Here is a 22,103-nt window from a genome sequence, read left to right as displayed (position 1 = left end):
ATAGTTTCAGGCTGGAAGAACGAGTTAAGGTTTGACGCCCACGATTCCCAATTGGATCTTATGACTGTGAAACCAGGCTCCACACTCGCCATAGAAGTCTATCTTGGGGTAGGTTATGATGATACAAAACTACAACTTTTACCCGGAGTGACAATACACTGGGACCTCATATTCAGGCACCACCGTTGCTGTATCATCATACAACCGAACCCCTCAACGGGTTCTATAGTCCCCTCAGTAAAACCGATTTATGGGGTTCATGTGGACGCAGAGTTACCTATTAGCCTCTCACCTATTTCCCTGTACAATGATCTAAGCCTTATAAGCCTCAAATACACTGCGCAAGAATTAAATAGCACACAATTAGAAATTATCTCATAAGATATATTATATGCACACAGGATGGGTCTCTACCCAGTCGTAGAGGAAGTCGCGAAGACCCTGAAAACCGTAGACGGATTCTGCTTGAGACAGTTATGTGATGTAAAACGCCAACTAGAACAAGACCGCGACGCGCGGAAAGCACTATATAAGAAGTACCATAGAGCTTTCAATATCGTGGACGGGACTGATACTGCCCTTATGGCAACCAGCATGGGACTAGGGGCGGCAGGTGTTGGGTTGTTAGCCACCATCGTGGCCGCACCTATAGTGCTAGGCATTGAAATAACAGCTGGGGTGGTAGGGGTGGCAGGGTTGGTGTTTAAGTTTGTATCCCGCAGACTGCATCGTAAAGCGTTGAAACACGACGAGATCAGGGTTCTGGCTGAAGCAAAGCTGAACACAGTAAGTGAGCGTATTTTGGCAGCACTCACTGACAGTAAGATCTCGGAGGAGGAGTTTCGTTCAATCATCTCTGAACTCGACAAGTACCATAAGATGAAACAAGAAATCCGGTCCAAGTCTCGTAAGTCTGCTATCAGCGAAGACGAGAAAAAAAAGTACATAGAACAGGGGGTACGAAAAGCCCAGCAAGCCTTTATTACGAACACCAAAGAGATCATAGGCGATTCACATTAAACTGTTTCATCGAGGTCAACACGACATAGCGACACTATTGTGCCACGTGGGTTCGGGAAGTTAACTGGGGGTTCAAAAGTAGTAGATATACTGGGGCGAGATCTAAGGGCCTAAGAAAAGCTTTATTTGTGAAATAAAGCTTTACAGAGGCTTTTCTTGGACTTGATCTCGGACTATCATTATATCTACTACTAAAAATATCAGCAACTAAAAGAAATTGCCCACTTTGTAAATCGAGTGATTTAGGTGATGAATTTCATAACTTATTTATCTGTCCAGTTTTGAAATATGAGAGAAAACAGCTTATTCACACATATCTTTACACTAAACAAAACTTCTTTAATAGGAATTCACCTTTTAATGGCCGAAAACTAAGAAAAGTACCTTAAATGTGTAAAACCATAATGTCACTATCTATCACAAACAAGTTTCACAATTGAATATTGTACTCTGACATCTGTTCTCATTGCTCGGTGAAGTTGTTCATGCATATTGTATTCCTGAACATTAAGATGAAGATTATGTAAATGTTGTACCTCTGATGCAGCCTGCGTATAAATAAGTTCAGTTCAGTTTAGGCACTGTAAGAGATGAGAATAACCACAACAATGAGACTGTAAAGGAGAGACATATGTCAGGGAGATGGCGGCTCTTTCAAATGAGAAGGTTAAATTCAAACATTGGTATCCTTAGAACGGGTAGACACAGTTGAAAAATATGCAATGAAGGAGTAAAGCTTAAACACAATATTATCATTTGTGTACCTCGGGCGAAATACAGGTCCTGCAGGTATGTTGTTTCACTCCTTTTCGTCCCAAGGTAACGAAATGTGGCTTGATCGATCCTGAAAATGTATTAACATAGCAAAAATGTCATGTGCATGCATGACACGTGTAAACAGAAAATAAATTCCATCGACTGAAGATCGGATTCTCCGACAATTCGTAGTGGTGAAAGTAGTCCGCTTTAGTGAGGTAGGCTTAATGTTTAACATTAAGTGGGAAATGAATGCAATAACACATGACCAGTGTAGCCAAGCAGAATGCAGGAATTACAATGACACAACGAAAATGTAATTATACATAGGTAAAGATGAAATTATGAACAGTTATTACAAATATATTGAACACCCAGTTCCACTCTCATTTTCATATCTTTTACTCCGATGTTATACTTTTCGACATGACGATCAGATAGGAGAGTCAGCGTCGAGTCTTCACAAATCTTAGTGTGAGCCATTCAGAGCAGCACGCCTGATTTCTGTCTTCTGTCAAAACACCAATACCATGTACTCTCTCAGCGAAATAGCATTATCAGAGGTTCAAGGAAAGCTACTCTCGCTCCTTACATCGTACGGGCGAGTGTGCTCCAACATGAAATCAAATATATGTGCCGAAATAAATGCCCACAACTTACTTCTATGGCCACGTAAAATGCAAGAAACAGTATAATCTGTAGAAAACGACGCTGATATATAACCCACAATCTTACATCTTGCCGAGATTGCCATATTTATCCGCACGTATGATGAAAATAAGCTTGCTTCAAAACTGTTCCTTATATCAACAATATAATCTATACAGGATTAAACTTTTCTCTATGAATCAATTCAATGTACCTGCGTCTCTAGTTACATGATGTTGCAACTATTTCCAACGAAGGATTTTCAAGATTGTACTTGTGAGAATATTTGATGAACTAACCTTTTCGTGTAAGTTTATTCTGGCGGATAGATTCACTTTTGTGCTGTGGTGTTTTCTCTAAAGCATACAGGTGTGGGTTATTTTTTGGAGACATTCATGCATTGCACTAGACATTATTGAAGCATCATGGAATGTGATTGAATCAAGGTTTTCGCAACATATAATGGTTTGAAAAGCCTTTGGTTTTATGAAAAACAACACAAAGCAATCTGGAAGATTCAACAATGAACTACAGCAAATGCACATGACGGAAAGACAAAAATAACAAATCACATGTTATTTGTGGCCTTGTACAATATGTAGAAAGAAAGAGTAAATCTATGAGATTTGGAAGTTTATTGGATGGCCATAAAGCTTCGCTTGACTAACTGATTTTATACACTTTTTTGCAATATTTACAGGTCACAACGGTATACAATGTTAAATGTGTGTGCGAATTTTGTTTGTAACTGCTACAATCTATACCGTTACTAAACGTATGCTCTTCTGACAGAACTATTGTTCTTTGGGATATTGGTTCCGTGGTGGAAATGCATGACAATTAACGGCAGATGAAAAGAAAAACATGGTTTCCATTCAGGGCATGTAAAACTGTACCTTTCAAATGTTCGTGAAAAAACTACAAAAACCTGAAAATCATTATATACTACAGGCAAAATGTATGGGAACACCCCAACATTTGATAGTCATATATAAACGTGAACGTGGTGAGGTCATTTATACTCCAAGGTTAAACTTTTTGTGTGCTTAATGGGCACTTTAAATGACATGTTGAAAGATGCAGTGAAGCAACTGATTCAATATTCGTTGAGTTTGAATGAAATTAAACATTGTTAAAAACAGCGAAAAACAAGGGTGCGGAAACACACCAGCACCATGTTTGATTCCAACGCCCAAACACAACAGCCTATTGCATGTGGAAGACTTTGGCATCGTTACAGACGCTTCAATTCGACATGGGACCGACCGAGAAGTGGCAGACCAAGGGTGATAACACCTGCTCAGGACCGCTTCATTAAGGATATCCATTCTAAAGAATCGAACTGTCACTGCAGCCTGCACAAACTCACAACATTCCTCGGCTCCGGACAGTGTCGGCACAGACCGTCAGGAATCGTCTGAGAGTCCATTGTATCAGACCGATGAGGCCCTTTACAGGACCTATTCTACGACACAACCATCGTCGTGCACGACTGCCATGGGGTTGAAACGTTCGATCATGAACCCCTTTACACTGGACGAGGGTTTGGTTCAGTGACGAGTCATGTATCAAGCTGTTTCATCATGATGGAATGACAGAGGCGAAATGAACGTTACTCTCGGCCCTGCGTTCTTAAGAGTGACAGGTTTGGGGAGTTGGTGTCATGGTGTGGAGCCATATCCGCTAATGGGAGGACACATCTCGTGAACATACAGGGAAATTTAACTGCACTTCTTTATCGTGACGAAATTCTTTGACACCATCTTCTTTCTTCCGAACTGACATCCGACGTGAGATATTCCAACAGGACAATGCACGACCACACGTCGCACGCGCTACAATGAATTTTCTTGCCAACAACAACGTAAACGTGCTCCCATGGCCCTCAAATTCACCGGCACTTCGTTGGGGGTGTTGGGTAACGCTAAGAGCTCTTCAACCACCCGTTGTGGACCAGGCGGCATATTTGGTCCACAGCACCCCATTGCTGGTCTTTTAGACCAAATTGGGCAACTTGTTTGCCGTGGGTTGCACCCCTGTATCGATGGAGGACGGGAGTCTGGTGGTTGAGGGCACCCGAACCAGGACCAGGTGTTCATGTTGCCCAACACACCACTTCGCCCCTTGCTTCACCTAGACGAGTGGTTGAATGGGCCCGGTTTAATCAATAGGCTGGTCACGTCAGGCCCTGTGCATAGTGAATATGATTGCACAGATTTGATATATTATTTTGGTCTTGGCTATTCTAAATTCAAATTATTCATGAAATTGTATTGCCTAGAGTCCGATGCCAGAAGGCGGTGGCTCATGGGCCAATCTGGCATAACTGACCTCCTGGTTCTATTGGTCTTCAGGTAAATATCTAGGGTGGAACCAGCCTTACTTTTACTCTGTTTGACTATTGTAGCTACCTGTGTCTCTTTTCTGGAGTATAGCATCCCTGTAACCCTGGTGTTTGAAGTCGATTTCCACTTCGACACCGTCCTTGTTGACACTCCATGGTGGGTGGGCAGCAGGGTATGTTGTATTTTCCCTATTAAAATGGCAACACTACAACATACTGGTTCTCGATCAAACAATAAAAGAAGGTATTTAGACATTGATACTACTTCCTCTGATGACGAAAGCACTTCACAAGATAATGTTGACTCATGGCCACGTTTTCTAGTGGTCGATGGAGTTGATGGCTCACCTCTCAAGATAAACCCTTTTGTTGTGTCGAAAGCTGTTGAAGGAATTTGTGGAGACGTCAAGAACGTCACTCGTCTCCGAAACGGATCCCTGCTGGTTGAATGTTCACGTCGACAACAAGCCATTTATTTGCTGAATGCACGTCATTTTGGAACTACAGAAATTGCTGTCTCTGTTCACAAATATCTCAATTCATGTAGAGGTATAATTCGTGATCGTGCCAGATGTCCCTCTGACATGTCTGAGGACATTGCAGTAGAACTCAAATCTCAAGGAGATTCACCAGAAAGGATCAAGACAGAATTGTTAACACGACCACCTATCTTCTCACTTTTGCTCTCTCCAAAGTTCCATCCTTCAATCAAGGCTGGCTATTATAACATTGAGGTGGATGTATATATACCTAATCCATTTCGCTGTTATAACTGCCAGAAGTGTGGACATGGGGCCAGGTCGTGCAACAAATCTCCAGTATGCTCCCGTTGCAGCAAAGATCATGACAGTTCTACCTGTACAGATGATATTAGATGTGCTAACTGCAACGGTGAATATTTCTCTTCCTCTTTCTACCAGAAGCAATCACAGATGCTCAAACTAAAGCATACTAATACTATTTCCTTTTCTGAAGCAACTAAATTACTGGCTACACAAACTCATATTATTCCATCCTCAATCTCTTACTCTGCTGTCGTTTCTTCCTCAAAATCCAAAGTTAACAGAGCATGTCAGACATACATCTGCTGGGTCACAAACAAGCAGTCCATGTCTTCAATTGTTAGAGACGTCAACAAATTATCATCAGCTGCATCACAGACTGAGATTCACCCTGAACCTCAGACTCAATCAATCAATCAAAACCTTATTTCCGTACAAAGGCCATTGGGCCCATATACATACAGTTTCATACATTATAATGTAATTTGCATATATGTATACATTCCGCCATCATCGTCTCTGCAGCAGTCAGACCTTCTGATGCTTTATGACCAACTCCCAAAACCTTGCATTATCATGGGAGATTTAAATGGTCATAACCCGCTTTGGGGCAGTAATAACACCAACACAAAAGGAAAGATTCTCGAGGATTTCTTCACAAATACCAATTTTTGTATTTTTAATGATAGTTCTAGCACATATCTTCATCCTGCAACTGGTTCATACTCCTCTCTGGATTTATCTGTTGCGGATTCAAGTTTATACAATGAATTTGAATGGTCAGTCCACGATGACCTTTGTGGAAGTGACCATTTTCCCACTATTCTATCATCCATAAAGCCAGACCCGTGAAGGTCCGGGTTAGAATAAGCCTTCAGTAACCAATGCTTGTCGTAAGAGGCGACTAACGGGATTGGACGGTCAGGCTCGCTGACTTGGTTGACACATGTCATCGGTTCCAAATTGCGCAGATCTATGCTCATGCTGTTGATCACTGGATTGTCAGGTCCAGACTCGATTATTTACAGACTGCCGCCATATAGCTGGAATATTGCTGAGTGCGGCGTAAAACTAACCTCACTCACTGCATAAAGCCAAGTGATGCCGCCCCATTGTCAAGCTGGAACTTTAATATGGCAGATTGGTCTTTATTTGAAACCTTATGCAATAACAGATTAAAACCCTAATTCTTCCGAAATGTGTCTGATCCTATTCAAGTGTTTCCTGATGAATTAAATATGATTGCTCACGATTGTATTCCAAAGTCCCCTATGGTTGCACACATCCGTAAGCCATGGTTTAATATTGACTGGAATCGAGCTAGAAAGGCTAGGAAGAAGGCAGAAAAATATTTCCGTCGACATCCAACAGTCCATAACTTAAATAAGTTTAAAATTTCAAACGCGAAGGATCGTCGTACATTTAAACAGAATAAACGACAGTCATGACAAAACTATGTTTCCAAACTTAACTCATGTACACCTGTTTCTAAGGTATGGAAAAGGTGAAGAAGATTAAAGGTAAAGGGTCCAAATGCAGTGTCCACCATCTGAAGGATGGGGACAATTTATTGACGAATAAGGTTGAAATTGCCAATAAGCTAGGCGAAACTCTCACCAAGCATTCATCTTCATCAAATTATGTCCCTGAGTGTCAGAAATACCAGAAACAACAGGAAAAGAAAAGAATTAATTTCAACTCAGACAATGGTGAAGACTATAACGAACTATTTTCGTTACATGAGCTCCTACCGCCCTCGAGCAAGCTCATGATACAGCATCAGGCGCTGATAATATACACTATCAGCTCTTGAAGCATTTACCTGAGTCGTGTTTGGAAACTCTTCTAAATATTTTTGATTCAATAGGGACTTCAGGGATTTTCCCAACTTCGAGGCGTAATGCCATTGTAGTCCCTATTACAAAACCTGGCCGGGGTCATACTGATCCGTCAAATCACAGACCAATCTCTTTGACGAGTTGTGTCTGTAAAACCATGGAACGAATGGTAAACAACAGATTAACTTGGTATCTTGAAGCCAATAACCTCATCGCAGATATTCAATGGGGTTTGGGGAAAAACCTTTAGTACCATTGATCATTTGGTACGTTTAGAATCCTTGTTAAAAATGCGATAGTAAAAAAACAAGATGCAGTATCATTTTATTTGATCTCGAGAAAGCGTACGATACCACCTGGAAGCATGGCATTTTAACGGATTTACATGTTTTTGGTTTGAGGGGTCGTTTACCTCTTTTAATATCACAGTTTTTAACCGACAGGCAGTTTCAAGTCCGTGTAGGTTCAACCCTGTCTCACCATTATAATCAGGATCAGGGTGTCCCACAAGGGGGCATTTTGTCTGTCACATTGTTTAGTATTAAGATCAGCAGTTTATCCAAGGTTTTAAATGATTCAATTGATGGATCACTTTTTGTGGATTATTTTAATATTTCTTGTCGTGGTAAAAATATGCATACTATTGAACGGCAACTGCAGTTATGTTTAAACAAAATAAATAAACGGCTTTAAATTTTCCAAGTCAAACACTAATTGTCTACACTTCTGTAGAAAATATAAGCCGCATAAGGACCCAGAACTATTTTTAAATGGCACTCCCATCAAAGTTGTTAAGGAGGCCAAGTTCTTTGGTTTAATTTTTGATTTACATTTAACGTTTCTGCCACATATTAAATCACTTAAAAAGCTAAATGCCTGAAGGCGGTTGACTTGTTGAAAGTCGTTTCCAATTCAAAGTTGGGAGGGGATCAAGCTACCCTCCTACACCTTTATTGATCACTGATCCGCTCGACACTTGATTATGGCTCCACCGTATATGGTGGAGCCTGCAAAAGTAACATAAAACTTTTATATTCTGTCCACCACCAAGGACTAAGACTTTGTCTTGGATCTTTTAGAACTTCTCCTGTTGACAGTATCTGCATTGAGGCAGAGGAGCCTTCTCTTACCCAACGCCGTATAAAATTATCTCTACAATATATTACCAAGCTACGCTCTAACGTATCTGAGCCTGCTTATAACTGTCTTCAAACCCCTTTATGAGGATTTATACACCAAGAAATCTTTTCTTGCTCCGCCTCTTGGTCTCAGAATTAAATCTTTCATTTCTGCTGCCGACATTCAGCTCGAAAATATATCTCCTTCCCGTCTTCTTTCTTCTCCTCTTTTCTTCTCCTGAATTGGTTAGGCCGGAAGTTGACCTAACACAGACTGCATTAAAAAAAATCAGAAACTAATGAATTACAATATAAACAAGAGTATAATCAATTAAAAAGTAAATATAATACATACACATTCTTATTTACAGATGAATCCAAGGATGGTGGCGCACTGTCATTGGATCCAAAACAATATCTTCTCGATTGCCAGATAATAGCTTTTTTCACAGCAGAAGCAAATGCCATATTAACAGCGCTTAAATATATAAAACAGCATCCTAAACATAAACAGTATATAATATTTTCAGATTCTCTTTCTTGCCTTCAGGCTATTAAAAATCTCTTGTAAACATCCACTTTTAATAGAAATTATTGAATTGTATAATGATCTTGCTACTGGCCAATGCGACATCGTCTTTTGTTGGTTACCGAGCCATGTTGGCATTTCTGGGAACACAATGGCTGATCTTGCTGCTAAGGCAACACTCAACAAATCTGTGACACCACTTCTTATCCCTTACTCTGATTACAAAGCTGCATTAGAATCTACATCATTGATCTGATGCAGAAGAAGCGGGACACCCAAGTAGCTATCAATAAATTGCATGAAATAAAACCCTATATTGGTTACACCTACTTGGGTTGTCAGTCCAGATTTGAAGAGGTCATTATACGACGATGTCGTATTGGCCACACAAGGAATACTATATTGAATACCCATAGAAAGGTGAAGATCATCCGTTTGGCATCCCTTGCGATGAAAGAATCACGGTCAAGCATGTCTTGCTTGACTGTTGAATATTCCATCACAAGGGATAACTATTTCAAATCACAATATTTTCATAATATAAGTTCTCATTTAATTATTGCATTTTAAAAAGAATTAGAATTGTTAAATGATTTGTAAATAGATAAAATATTTTATGTTTAGAAGTTTAAATTAGTAACTCAGATTGTTAGTGGCTGTATCCTCAAAAGGGGTTAAAGTACTGTAAAATTATTGTCCTCCTGAGAGGGTACATAAGTCCCAAATTATTCGAAGTAAATTCAAACGTTCCACTTTTTTAATCGTAGAATACGTGTTCTTTTAATCGATGGCTAGATTTGCTAAATTGCTAGATTGTCAAAAATGGCTAATAGCTGAAGGGATGGTGTATATCCAGCTAGGGTCCACGCAGAAAGCAAATGTACTGTAAGTCCCCATGGTCCCTAGTATGGTGATCTAACTTCTGTTGTTGGCAATCTATAGCCTGTTTTTATATTGTATTGTCATGTATAGTTAAAATATTTTAGATTTAAGTACTAGTTTTAAATTTATATCTGTGATTATCTAATTGTTTTACTGTCCTTCGTTGGCAGAATTTTATAATTTACCTTTAATTGTTAACATACAGTGGAAACCTGATAAGTAAATCTCAAGGTAATCGCCAAAATTGTTTACTTATCAGGTATTTTACTTATCCAAATATGACAACCATATGCATGTATATGTATGCATGTGTAACAATTAACAACTTATCAGGGCTGGCCTCCAGTTGTCAGTGTATTGTCAACTGCTTGACACCAGTGAGCTGTAAGTAGGATGTTTGTTTGACTGGAGACTGACACGACCCCCCCTCATGTCGGATTATGTGGTGATCACTAATTTAGTTATCCAGTCTCTTTTGTAAAGGAATTTACTTCCAGGGACCGTGAGAAGACGTTTAGTTAAGCGGTATTGTTTACTTATCCGAGTTTAGTTAACCAGACTCTAATAGTGATAATTAATTAACAAAGTTGCCGGGACCAAAGAAAAGTGTTTACTTATCAGGTCTGTTTAGTTAAGCGGTCTTTACTTAGGCGGTTTCCACTGTATTTATAACTTGATTTAGTCACGATATGGCTGAAATACTGCCGATTAAAACCTTAACTCACTCACTCACTCAACATAACCAGTGTCGAATAAGGACACTGATACAGTCTATGCCCAGCATGCAGAGATGCTGGTGGAGATACTGACGTTGAGATGATGTAGCGGACGCCAACGTTCAAGAAGCTTGGAATTTCACTGCATGGCTCAGGATTCATGTTGTTATATTCTTATGAAATCATATATTTGTGCATTCAATATGTATTGAGTATATTGATTTTGAATTAAACATAATCATACCCTGATTTACCACGTTGCGTTTCTTTTTTGCCCAGTGTATGTGTTATATTTTCATGCTTTTTCCCCGTGGTTGTATATTGAAAAATGGAGCCGTCCTGTACCTAATCTAGTAAATCAGTTACTGTTGATGTGGACGTATCTGATGTTTCGTGTAAACCTGAGTATGTTGACTAAAGATCTCACCATGAAATATAATATAGCATTGATGTCATGTAAAAGTGAAATGGGAAATGTAAAATAGCATTGATGTCATGTAAAAGAGAAACGCGTCATCATGTAAAGCCCGTGTGGTTGCATTGATGGCAGCTTGGTTCCTAAGAATATTTTAAGCTTCACGTGGAACACTGCCTGTGCACGTTTAGCTGACACTCATTTCAGTACCGTTCAACAGTACTGAGCCATCAACAAATCAACACCTTCAATTACCTTCCACGAAATGGCCAATAACTGTTCCCCCATGTGGATTGACTATCTTGCCACGTTTCTGATGAAACATGTTGCATTTAGCGATCCCAGAGAACATGCCAATGTCATGGAGAATAACTCAACCAAGAGAATTTGTTTTAGCAATACGTTCAAGGTATTTCATGTAAAGGTGATGAAAAAGAAGTGTTTAGGGATCTGTGCTTAAAATGTCCTGCATGACAGCCTGCCTCTTTATTAAACCAAAAGGCTTTAAGGATTGAGTGACAAACAGAGAAGCAAAGAACTAAAAGAATCACCCTGAAATATTCAGCTTCTAATGAAAATGAGCTCTGAAGTCAGTGAATACATTTCCATTTGTGTTCAACAACAATTCAAACAAGACTTGAGCAAAACAAGTGATTACTCAGGCATGGCAATGCAATTCATTCCTGGGGTACATAACCATTATTTATTCTGCAGTCTATTCAACAGAGTGACGAGTTTAAAACCAAAGATCTGGTGAAGAAGGTAATAGAAACAATGAGCCATGCCATCGTGTTGTAATATATGATGTTTGTGCCAAGGAAGGACATCCACTGACATGGTCTTGAACCGTCTCAGTCTTAATTTCATAGTAACCTTCTTGCTAAGAATCACATTTTGGCAATTGCTAACGGAAAGGGACTGGTCGTTGGCAGCTAAACGAAAGCCCTCTGTTTCACCATTTGACTTCATTCAGACAATGGGGTCTCTTACATTGCTATTCTCATCCACACACTGCACCTATACACTGTGCAGTGGTTTTCCAGAAAGCTTCCCCCTAAATAACCGAATCTGTGCTGACTTTTTGAACGACTTTAGCTGGTTTACGCCCATCATCGTACCTTCAAGCTGTACATCGCCATCATATACAGATTAAAAACGTAATGCAGCAAAGACGGTTCTGGTGATCCTGGCTCATCATCAGGACCCTTTCCTACTTCACACGCTGCCCAGACAAGCGAATAGGACTTCTCCCAGGAAGCAATGCCTCCTCAAACAGACTAGGAATATGAATACACCTCAACACTACAGCCTTCTGCATTACCCAGTGTCAGAAGGGGTGGTCAAGGGATACCGAGGTATCGAGCAAGGTTTCAAACGTATTATTCCGTCGTATAGAGTGCGAGATAACTACATGTAGACATTTCAGTAGCCTGTACCAAAACAATCTCAATGCCAGGTGAATAGGACTTCTCCCAGGAAGCAATGCCTCCTCAAACAGACTAGGAATATGAATACACCTCAACACTACAGCCTTCTGCATTACCCAGTGTCAGAAGGGGTGGTCAAGGGATAGCCAGGTATCTAGCAAGGTTTCAAACGTATTATTCCGCCGTATAGAGTGCGAGATAACTACATGTAGACATTTCAGTAGCCTGTACCAAAACAATCTCAATGCCAGGTGCAGGTGATTAAAAGACAATCAATGTTTGACGACATAGTACGGTATAATACTTTATGATGATGTGTTTTTTCTGCTTTTCGTTCTTGATATATCACATATTGATATTTTGGTCATGTTTGGAGGTACATGTTTTCTACATCGCTCTCTTTTGAATCTACGGGATGAAATTCTTCTTGGAATAGTCTCCATATATAATATATAAAACTTTCAGGTACCTGTTATTTTGGCGGCTAAATTGATTTGATTTTTGATCATTTGTTCTTTAATTTTAATGTAAACTTTGAGTATTCTCATGTTGTTGGCATCTGTTATGCAACTGTTTCTCATTTACTGTTTACTGTTACTCATTTCATTTTATCTATTCTATTGCTCACAGGCGCTTTTGTTTTTCCTTCGATCATTGGATTTCAATCACAACAGCACATCATATTTTCAATCTCAACTCCCTGGACATCATACAACACTTGCAGCCATTGGTGCAAGTCACATTATTTTGTCCACGTTTACTGCACGTTGCTGTACCCGCAACTAAGTGTTTGCACTTATTCATGTGGCCACAGTCTGGCCATTTACCAATGGGTTCTTTTACCACTGCCTGATATATATTTTAGTTGAAGTCATGTTGGATGTTACTGGTGATCGATGTTTGCTCAGAAAAATGAATTCAAACATCTTACCTTGACTTTCATAGAAAATATTGATGGTTTGCGTGAAGCTGCGTTTGTGCCTTATGTGCGCGCATGTTCATGTGTGTGCATGCTCTTTGGTTTGTTTGTACGTGCGTTTGTGTGCATGTTGTTTTTCTTTTTCCATTTGTGTGTGTGCATGCATGCATGCTTTCGTGGGTAGGTGAGTTTGAGCGTGCATCTGTGTGGGCTTGCGGGCGCCTGAAGACAAGATGATCATGACTGTCATATCATGACGAGTTCAGATCAGTGCTTGTTTCTGGTATAATCATACGATAGACCATCCAAATGGAACTCCATGTTATTTAGATCAAATACTTTTGCGTGTTTTTGTACGTGCGATTCTAAATACGTACGTATGTGCGTGTTCACGATAGTGCGCTTGATTGTACGTATGAATCTGGTCAATGCTTGATGACATAGAATCATGAAATATTTCGTTTCAGTGCTTGTTTTCTGTACAGTCCAACTGTAGAACATCCAAGTGGATATATCATTAGTATGTTTATGAGTACGACTTCAATATTGAACATGATCTCCAGGTGAACAAGCTGTATATATCATGTCTTGTTATCTGGTTTTATTGTTTCAATTCTTTTCAGTGGTTTTAAACTTTCTGTTACCAGATCAGAGAGAAACTATAAATATAATTTTATCGTCTATCTTTACTTTCTCTTGCATTAAACAGGAAATCAAACTTTCGTAAGTTGGTTCATATCTTAATTATGAAGATGCAAAAAACATTTAACCATTCAGAAAATAACACATCTACAACTCCATCGAAATTTAAGTGTAACATGACTGCGACGAAATACACTGTGACTTACCTGTCGAACATTGTTTTTCAGGTCTTGAGACTCTGTATATTATCATCATTTTTGCCGCTGGTCTAGGGGTCATTGTCCTTGTCATCATCATTGTAATGGTATTCAGGTAAGTGAGGGTATGGGCACTTTGTATAAAATAAGTGAAACACATCACAAATAGCTACAAGTACGAACAATATACTGAACTACTGAAACGCATCACCGGGATACAACATTTAATCTCCGAGCTAAATGAAAAAAGGTCTTGACCCTGCTGACAATGTAATCGTCAATCAAGATAGAAACAAGTAAAAGCAAAAACAGTCATTCATCATTTAACACAACCATAAATTAACGATAAAATTGACGGTGGTGAAACTTAAATTTCACACGCACTCAAGACTTTCACAGAGTCACTGTTAGTAAGAGGTATGGCCATTATTTATATGGCCACGGAAAACCATGAATGTTGTTTAGCTGAAGAAATTTCATACTGTGTCTAGCAGTATGGGGTTGATTTAAACATTTTATTCACAAATGTGAAAGGGATTGAGGACAAGTTATCCAACTTAAAATACCCACTCCCTATTATTCACATACATCTATTTTCAATTATATACATCTTAGGAAAGAATAGAGAGACGAGATAGGAAAGTTAAAGAGAGGAAGGGACACAACTTATGTGATCACTCGAAACGTTTTGATTGATGAATTAAAGTTTGCACACATTGAAAACGTATTTATTCTGTTGAATAGTCATATCAGGTCTTCCAAGTCCTGAACCTCTTCCTTAATGAGTGAAGACGAATTTGACGATCTCGGGTCAGAGTCGTGACACATGGTTGCCCTGGGTGTGGTTGATCAAGTGTTGTGATGTCATAGGTGCTGTGATAACCTGTGATAACTGTGACGTTTATTGAATTGTGACAAATAAACCTTCTAGCCACTTCACCTGTAGACGCCTCAAGAAACCAAAGAGCTCTTTCTGATAAAAGTGGCATTATGTAAAGTCAACAATTTAGTGATGCTCACACCTTCGGCGTGATTTGGATCCGCCCTGTTTTTATGCATTTTCACGCGGTTTGCAGTTGAAAGGGTGATAATTCACGTGGGTCATGTGATCGCAAAGGGATGCACGTGTTTCTCGATGTGCATCAAGATGTCTGTCGATTACTTCAAGCATAGTTTGCATAGTTCGTGATCAATGATTAGAGGGTGATGCGTTTCTCATGTTGTTCAGCATATTTACAATCACTTTGATAATACTACTGTTGTCTGTTCTAGGCGCTATTGGGCCAGGAAGGAGTTGACGAAAGGTCCTCACAAACTTCTTCTGAACTCAACTGATTTGACATTCCTTTTGAAGAAAGACAAAGGCAAAGGATCCCGAGTAAATATACTTTACTGGCTATATCCCCTGCTATAAACATGTATATAACACTTTACACTGAATATATTTCTCTGCTTGGATGTTCCCCGTTCAGTGAGGTCCCCAACACTGCCCGTTGTTTGAAGCGACTAAATTGATTAGGTGGCCAGAGTGACGACTATTATAAACCGATTATTGGGACATGTGATCGAAGTTTTGGATGTTAACTAGAGAAAGAGGGTGTTTAAATCGTAGAAGAAACGCAACCAGGCGGTTCAAGAAGCATCACCTATTCGAGAAAAAATGGCCGGCAATGTTCACTTTAAAATGCAAGACAATCTGAAGCATACCATGTTCACTTAATGCAGTCTTAAGAAGTGTTCATTGTTTCTGGAAGAAGTTCACAAACCCGATCTTGTCCTTTTTGATAAAGCCAATGAATTTATTTATATCATTGAATTTTCTGTCCCTTTTGACAGCAATGTGATTGGCTAGATTCACGAAAAGTATGATAAATATGCGGACCTCGCCTTGAAATGTCTCGCTTGCATCCCAAGTACATTGTCGTCAGGTTCCCCATTGTTCTCTGCATTGTATTGACCTCCCTGAGCGACTACTTGATTTACTCAAGTCTTTAATGAGTTGCTGGTCGACTCAACTTGAGACGTACTCGCAAGGGCAGGTGCAGACTTCGGAATCTATTCCAATCAGAAGGCGAATATTCCAGGGGGACGCCTTCAGTCCTTTGCTTTTTTGTTTGTCTTTAAATCCTTGGAGCTTTCTGCTCAATAGAGAGGAGGGGTACCATCCCGGACCTCCTCAGCACAGATCCCCAACACCGCTTACTCATCTTCTTTACATGGATGATATTGAGCTCCTTGCCAAAGGAGATACAAATTTGAAAGAACAGGTTCTCCTTGTCGAGTCCTTTTCTAATGATATTTACATGACATTTGGATTCGACAAATGTAATACTCTTCATTTGAAACGTGGCAAGGTAATTAATGATGGATCGGTCAAGTTACAAGGGGGGAGGAGATATTGAGCATCTTGTGGAAGATCAGGCCTACACGTATCTTGGAATGCAAGTTCGAGACAAGCTCCAGAATGCACAGATTCAAGAAAAACTTAGGGCCGAGTATAAATTTAGCTTAGAAAATCTGGAGCTCAGAGCTAAATGCTCGAAACAAGGTCAAAGCCTACAATACTTTTGCTGTGCCAGTCCTCTCCTATACCTTTGGAGTAGTTGATTGGACAAAACAAGACATCCAGAGTCTTGACCGTCTGACCAGAAGGATCATGTCTGATAACAGAGCTCATCACCCTCGTTCATCTCTCAATCGTTTATATATGCCAATCAATTCTGAGGTCGGGGTTTGATTAATGTGGAGGCTCTTCATGCTAGAATTTTATTGTGTACTTTTGCACATATTTATTTATCAGATGATCCTCTGGTGATGCATGTGAAGACTCATGATGAAAGCAAGGAATTCCACAGGTATTTTAAACGTGCCAAGGCTGTTGGACAGAATCTGAAATTAAAGGTTGATTTTGTTGATGGCGATGTACTGCTGGACGGTACAGCAATGGGAGTAAACCAGGTGAAGTCCTTCACCAAGTCTGCCCAGAGTCGGTCATTTGTGGAGAAGCTTTCTGAGAAACCATTGCATCGTGTGTACATGCAGTGTGTGAAACAGAAGAGCAATCCCACCGACTCCTTCGCCTGGATGAAGTCGGCTGGTCTTCAATGTGAAACTTGGGGCTTCCTTTTTGCTGCTCAGGACCAGTCACTTCCCACTCGTAATCGCCAAAGTGTGATTCTTAAGGAAAATATAAACATGAAATGCCGACTGTGTAATGAATTTACAGAGACTGTCCAACACCTTGTCAATGGGTGCCCTTCCTTGGCACAAACAGCATATCTTAAAAGACATGATGGCATGGCTCGCTGCTTCTACTACCATCTCCGGCATGCCTGTGGCTTTGACTCCGAGGTCCATCCATGGTACGACCCTGAACATGCCCAGGGCGTCATGGAAAATGATGCTTTATAGGCCCATATACAGCCTCATAAGAATTCCTGCCAACGAACCTGATCTTGTCCTTTTTGATAAAGCCAATGAATTTATTTATATCATTGAATTTTATGCCCCTTTTGACAGCAACGTGATTGGCAATTGACGACTTTGCAGTGAATTTACAGAGACTGTCCAATACCTTGTCAGTGGATGCCCTTCCTTGGCACAAACAGCATATCTGAAACGACATGATGTCATGGCTCGTTGCTTCTACTATCGTCTTCGCCATACCTGTGACTTTGACTCCATCCATGTCCTGGGTCCCATGGAAAACTATGCTTTTAAGCTTTTTTGGAATAGGCCCATATACAACCAATGAATTTATTTATATCATTGAATTTTATGCCCCTTTTGACAGCAACGTGATTGGCAAGATTCAGGAAAAGCATGCTGAATATGCGGACCTCGCCTTTGAACTGTCTCGCTTGCATCCCAAGTACACTGTCGTTAGGCTCCCCATTGTTCTCGGTGCCCTTGGTTTGGAACCTCCTGAACTCTTGGCGCAGATCAGGAGTGTGCCCGGGTTCTCCACCGGGAGCACAGCCCTTCTGACACTTTTGGGGTAATGCAGAAGGCTGCAGTGTTGGGGAGCCTTCATGTTCTCCGGAAAGTTCTTGGTGGGTTCCATTCGCTGTCTGGGCTGCGTGTAGAGGGGGCGAGGGCCCTGAGCTGATGATGAACCTTACCAGCCTGACTGTGCCAAGATCAACCGAACCCTCTCTGCTGCATTTTCATCTTTAATCTGTAAAACATAATAACAATAATAATACATTTGTATAGAACCTATTATCCAGCATCAGCTGCTCAATGGTGCTTTACATACTGGAGAGAGGAGGATAGCTACTGATTGAGTAGAAAAGTTTCTGGCGGAAGATGTCAAAGGTTTCAGATTATCTGTTCTCCTGTGGTAACCTGTTCCACAGAGTTGGTGAAGCTACAGAAAAGGCTTTGCTTGCCAGTTTAGTTCTTGTGAACGGAAGTCAAAGTTGTTGTTGTTGTTGTTGAGATGAGCGAAGATTGCGTGTCGGGAGATATGGAGTCAGAAGTTCTTTACGATAAACAGGAGCTTAGTCAGAGTGGAATGCGGAGTAGGTCAGGCTGGGGATCTTGAAGGTGACGCTGAAGAAGAGAAACAGAACCAGATCCAGATATGAGAGAGTTGCAATAGTCGAGATGAGAGGTGGAATAAGCATGCACGAGTGTTTTGCATGTATGAATGTCGAAATGCTTCCTTATCTTTCCATCAAACAGCTGTCTGTCCATCTCAATCCCAAGATTTCTGACAGTGCTCGTTGGTGCAATAAGTGACGTTCCCACCGAAAGTGTTGGGCTTCCTACTTTCGCAAGTTGATGAGAGGAACAAAGGATCATGAAGTCAGTCTTGTCATTGTTTAGTTTAAGAAAGTTGGATAACATCCACGATTGAATGCTTTTGATGCACAGTTTAAGTTGGGAGATATCATTCTGAATGTTGAGGGGATCAATGCTGATGTACAGCTGTTGGTCGTATCAGGATTCCGAGCAGTTGTGTGTAAATAGAGAAAAGGACAGGGCCAAGGACCGATCCTTGTGGAACACCACACGTCAAGTCAGCAGAGTGAGAATGAACACTATCAACCGGAACACACATCGATCTTTCCGCTAAATAGGACTCAAACCAGGCTAAAGCTGTTCCTGTGACTCCACAAGTGTGACGCATACGCGATAGCAGGGTGCTGTGATTCACAAAGACAAACGCAGCCGACAGATCAAGCATAATCAAGAGTATCACTCTCTGTCTGTCCAGTGAGAGGTGAATGTCATTCTTGACTCTAAGTAGCGCAGTCTCTGTTGAGTGTGACTTCCTGTAAGCCGACTGGAAAGGCTTGGAAAGGTTATGGTATGGGCTGGGCTGGGCCAAGACAACCTTCTCCCTGACTTAAGATAGGAAAGGCAAGTTCGATACAGGCCCACATTTCACAAAAGCCTCCTAAATTTAGGAGGTCGTAGCCCATACGACCTTGTTTACGACCCTCTTCCGACCGTTTCACAAAGACGTCATATCCATGTCGTACGACGCGGTCCTAAATCCATGTCGTACATTGTATAAGAGGTACTTTGTTGCATAGCAACGCATAAAGCGAGACCGAACGGGCACCTGCTTATCTTGTTATCCCCAAAGTATTTCAAAATAGAAATACAGTTTGAATAACAATGCAAATGTTATGTTTTTAATTCAAGGTACAGGTTATCTTATCGTAAAAAAATATCAATAAATGAATTATTTTGGATAACCCTACTAAATTCCATTGAAAATTACAAGATAAAATGTATAAATAATTTCCATTAATATTATCAGTTTTACTTATAAGGTTTGAATTAAATCGCTGTCCATTAACTTGTTCATATGAAACTGCAATATTAGTCCTAATGTATTGAATATTGCACACTATAGGACCTAAAGTCAATGTTGCAGTTATGGCTACGCTTGATCTACTAACACTTGTGTAAAGGTTTAAAATATGGTGTGATACTCTAAATGTGTCAATTTCTTTTGTAACTTTTATTCAAACAATCAAAAACTTTCAAAGAATAAAACCGTATACCCTATATCCACGTATGATATGATATTGAACAAGGCTAAATGTAGGTACTGAAATTGGTTTCATGAAAAAATATCTGAACGATACGAAAATATACAGCTTTGTACTGAAAGTGTAATCAGAAGGATAGTGTTTACTCTTTTTCAACCGACCTTCACCTCAAAGAAATTGCCTAATATGTACAACAATGTTGACGTATGCCATCACAACCGATGACCGACTTCTTACAAAATGGCAGCTTCGCTGACAAGGGTACACAGGATTTTGCGATGACTCTTCCCTTGATTCAGGGATCGTTTGTCCATAAATATGAGATGTAAGTAATCAGAGTGACTCTGACTATCTGTGTATTGTTATATGTTTTCATCGTTTTCATTGTAAGTAAGAGAAGAAGCCAGAAATGCTGATAATTACCGTTGTCGTTCTGCGTGATTTTGCGTCTGTTATGGCGTCTCGTTGCATGGAAACTGTGACAATTTCTTATGAAGTATCAAATCATTGCATTGTATCTATTTTTAATTTTCTCTTTCTTGCTATGATACTCTTTCCATGCATATTCTAAAGGTATTGAGCCATTGCAAGCAATGAATAGCCGGCTGGATGTCGGAAAACTGTAGAAAATGCTACGATTTTTCTTTGTTTACATTTCAAACTACAGTAGCGCAGTCTTCCGAGCACAGCGTTTGTTTTCTTTCGTTTCATCTTGTATCCAGTTGGTATTGGTGACAAAGACCATTTGTAATTTGACTTTAAAATTTATGGGGAATTCAGTGATGCATTTGTCGCAGCTGATTATGAAATATACGTGATGTAATAGGCGTCTCAATACCGGCCTTTGCGAGACGTGATTTTGTAAACACTATCCAATATGGCGGAAAGCGCACTTCGGCGTTCGTGTAAGTATATTTTCGAAAACATCCCAACCGATTCTAGGTTCATCGGCAGCGTTTCAGATTTATCATTAGTGATATCATGAAAAACTGATTTCGGTGATCATTAATATGTTATTTTTGAAATTCAATACTCCCAGTAATTATCCGATTTTCACATTTGAAAACATACTGTACAGCAAATAATGCTGTGAATCGTGATTTCGTATTGTGTCAAAAATGGCGACATTTACGATGAAGCCTATTTTGAAAGGTTATTTTAAGCACTTTAGCTTTGTCTTTTAGATAGTGGATGGTATCAGGAAACAGGAAATTCCCGCAGAATACAAAACTGTGAAGTATATGTGTGCGTGATATATTTAGAATTTTAATGGACTTCAAAGTGAGGGTTGAAGAGGAAGGACATATGTCCCTTGGCACCCAGGGTTTTTTAATCAAGTCTAGATACACGGCCAGAGCACTAGCGGCGTCGCGGAGTATTCTTGACACACTAGCTCGGGATACTCCATGGAGATCCCCGATTTCACTGAGGAAAACCCCTTTTGCCAAATACCTCTGTGTACACAACACTTGCAGGGAGGTCGGAATAGCATGTGAACGCCTTGTAGGTTTGTTCAGTTGGGGCTCTAACTTTCTGCACAGTTAGAAAAACAACATGTTAGAAATCTATATCACATCATGTCAGTGTCATCCAGAGTGTCGAGCACGTTCGACCTGTCTCAAAAATTCTCAGGTCTTCTTTGTTAGCGCGTTTTAATCACTTGCAGTGCCATAATCGTTGACGCCATCTTTGTAGTGTTTACGACCTCCTAAAGCATTTACGACAGGTCAATCGGGGTCCTAAATTTTGGGCTGTTTACGGCACAGTGTAAATATACGAGGTCTTTGTGAAACAGGGTAAAAAGTAAGAGGTGGTCTACGACCTGCTTTACGAGGTCGTACCGGTAAGAGGGCTTTGTGAAA

The 22,103-nt window shown here is 40.1% G+C and overlaps 1 protein-coding gene across 1 annotated transcript in view; it reads left to right on the top strand.

Moving 5' to 3' along the window:
- The window catches only part of LOC124283991 (retinal guanylyl cyclase 2-like), a 388,141-nt gene that overhangs the window by 68,991 nt on the left and 297,047 nt on the right, over positions 1–22,103 (top strand). Inside the window, exons 3-4 of the mRNA XM_046720035.1 lie at positions 14,264–14,348; positions 15,506–15,611. Of these exons, the coding sequence (XP_046575991.1) occupies positions 14,264–14,348; positions 15,506–15,611 (191 nt within the window). The remainder of the gene's footprint in view (positions 1–14,263; positions 14,349–15,505; positions 15,612–22,103) is intronic.

The sequence above is a fragment of the Haliotis rubra genome, unplaced genomic scaffold (genome assembly GCF_003918875.1).
Source record: "Haliotis rubra isolate DU_JTF1 unplaced genomic scaffold, ASM391887v1 Scf327, whole genome shotgun sequence".
NCBI lineage: Eukaryota > Metazoa > Mollusca > Gastropoda > Lepetellida > Haliotidae > Haliotis > Haliotis rubra.
Note: the sequence above shows the minus strand (reverse complement) of the source record. Positions and strands in the feature narration are given on the sequence as shown.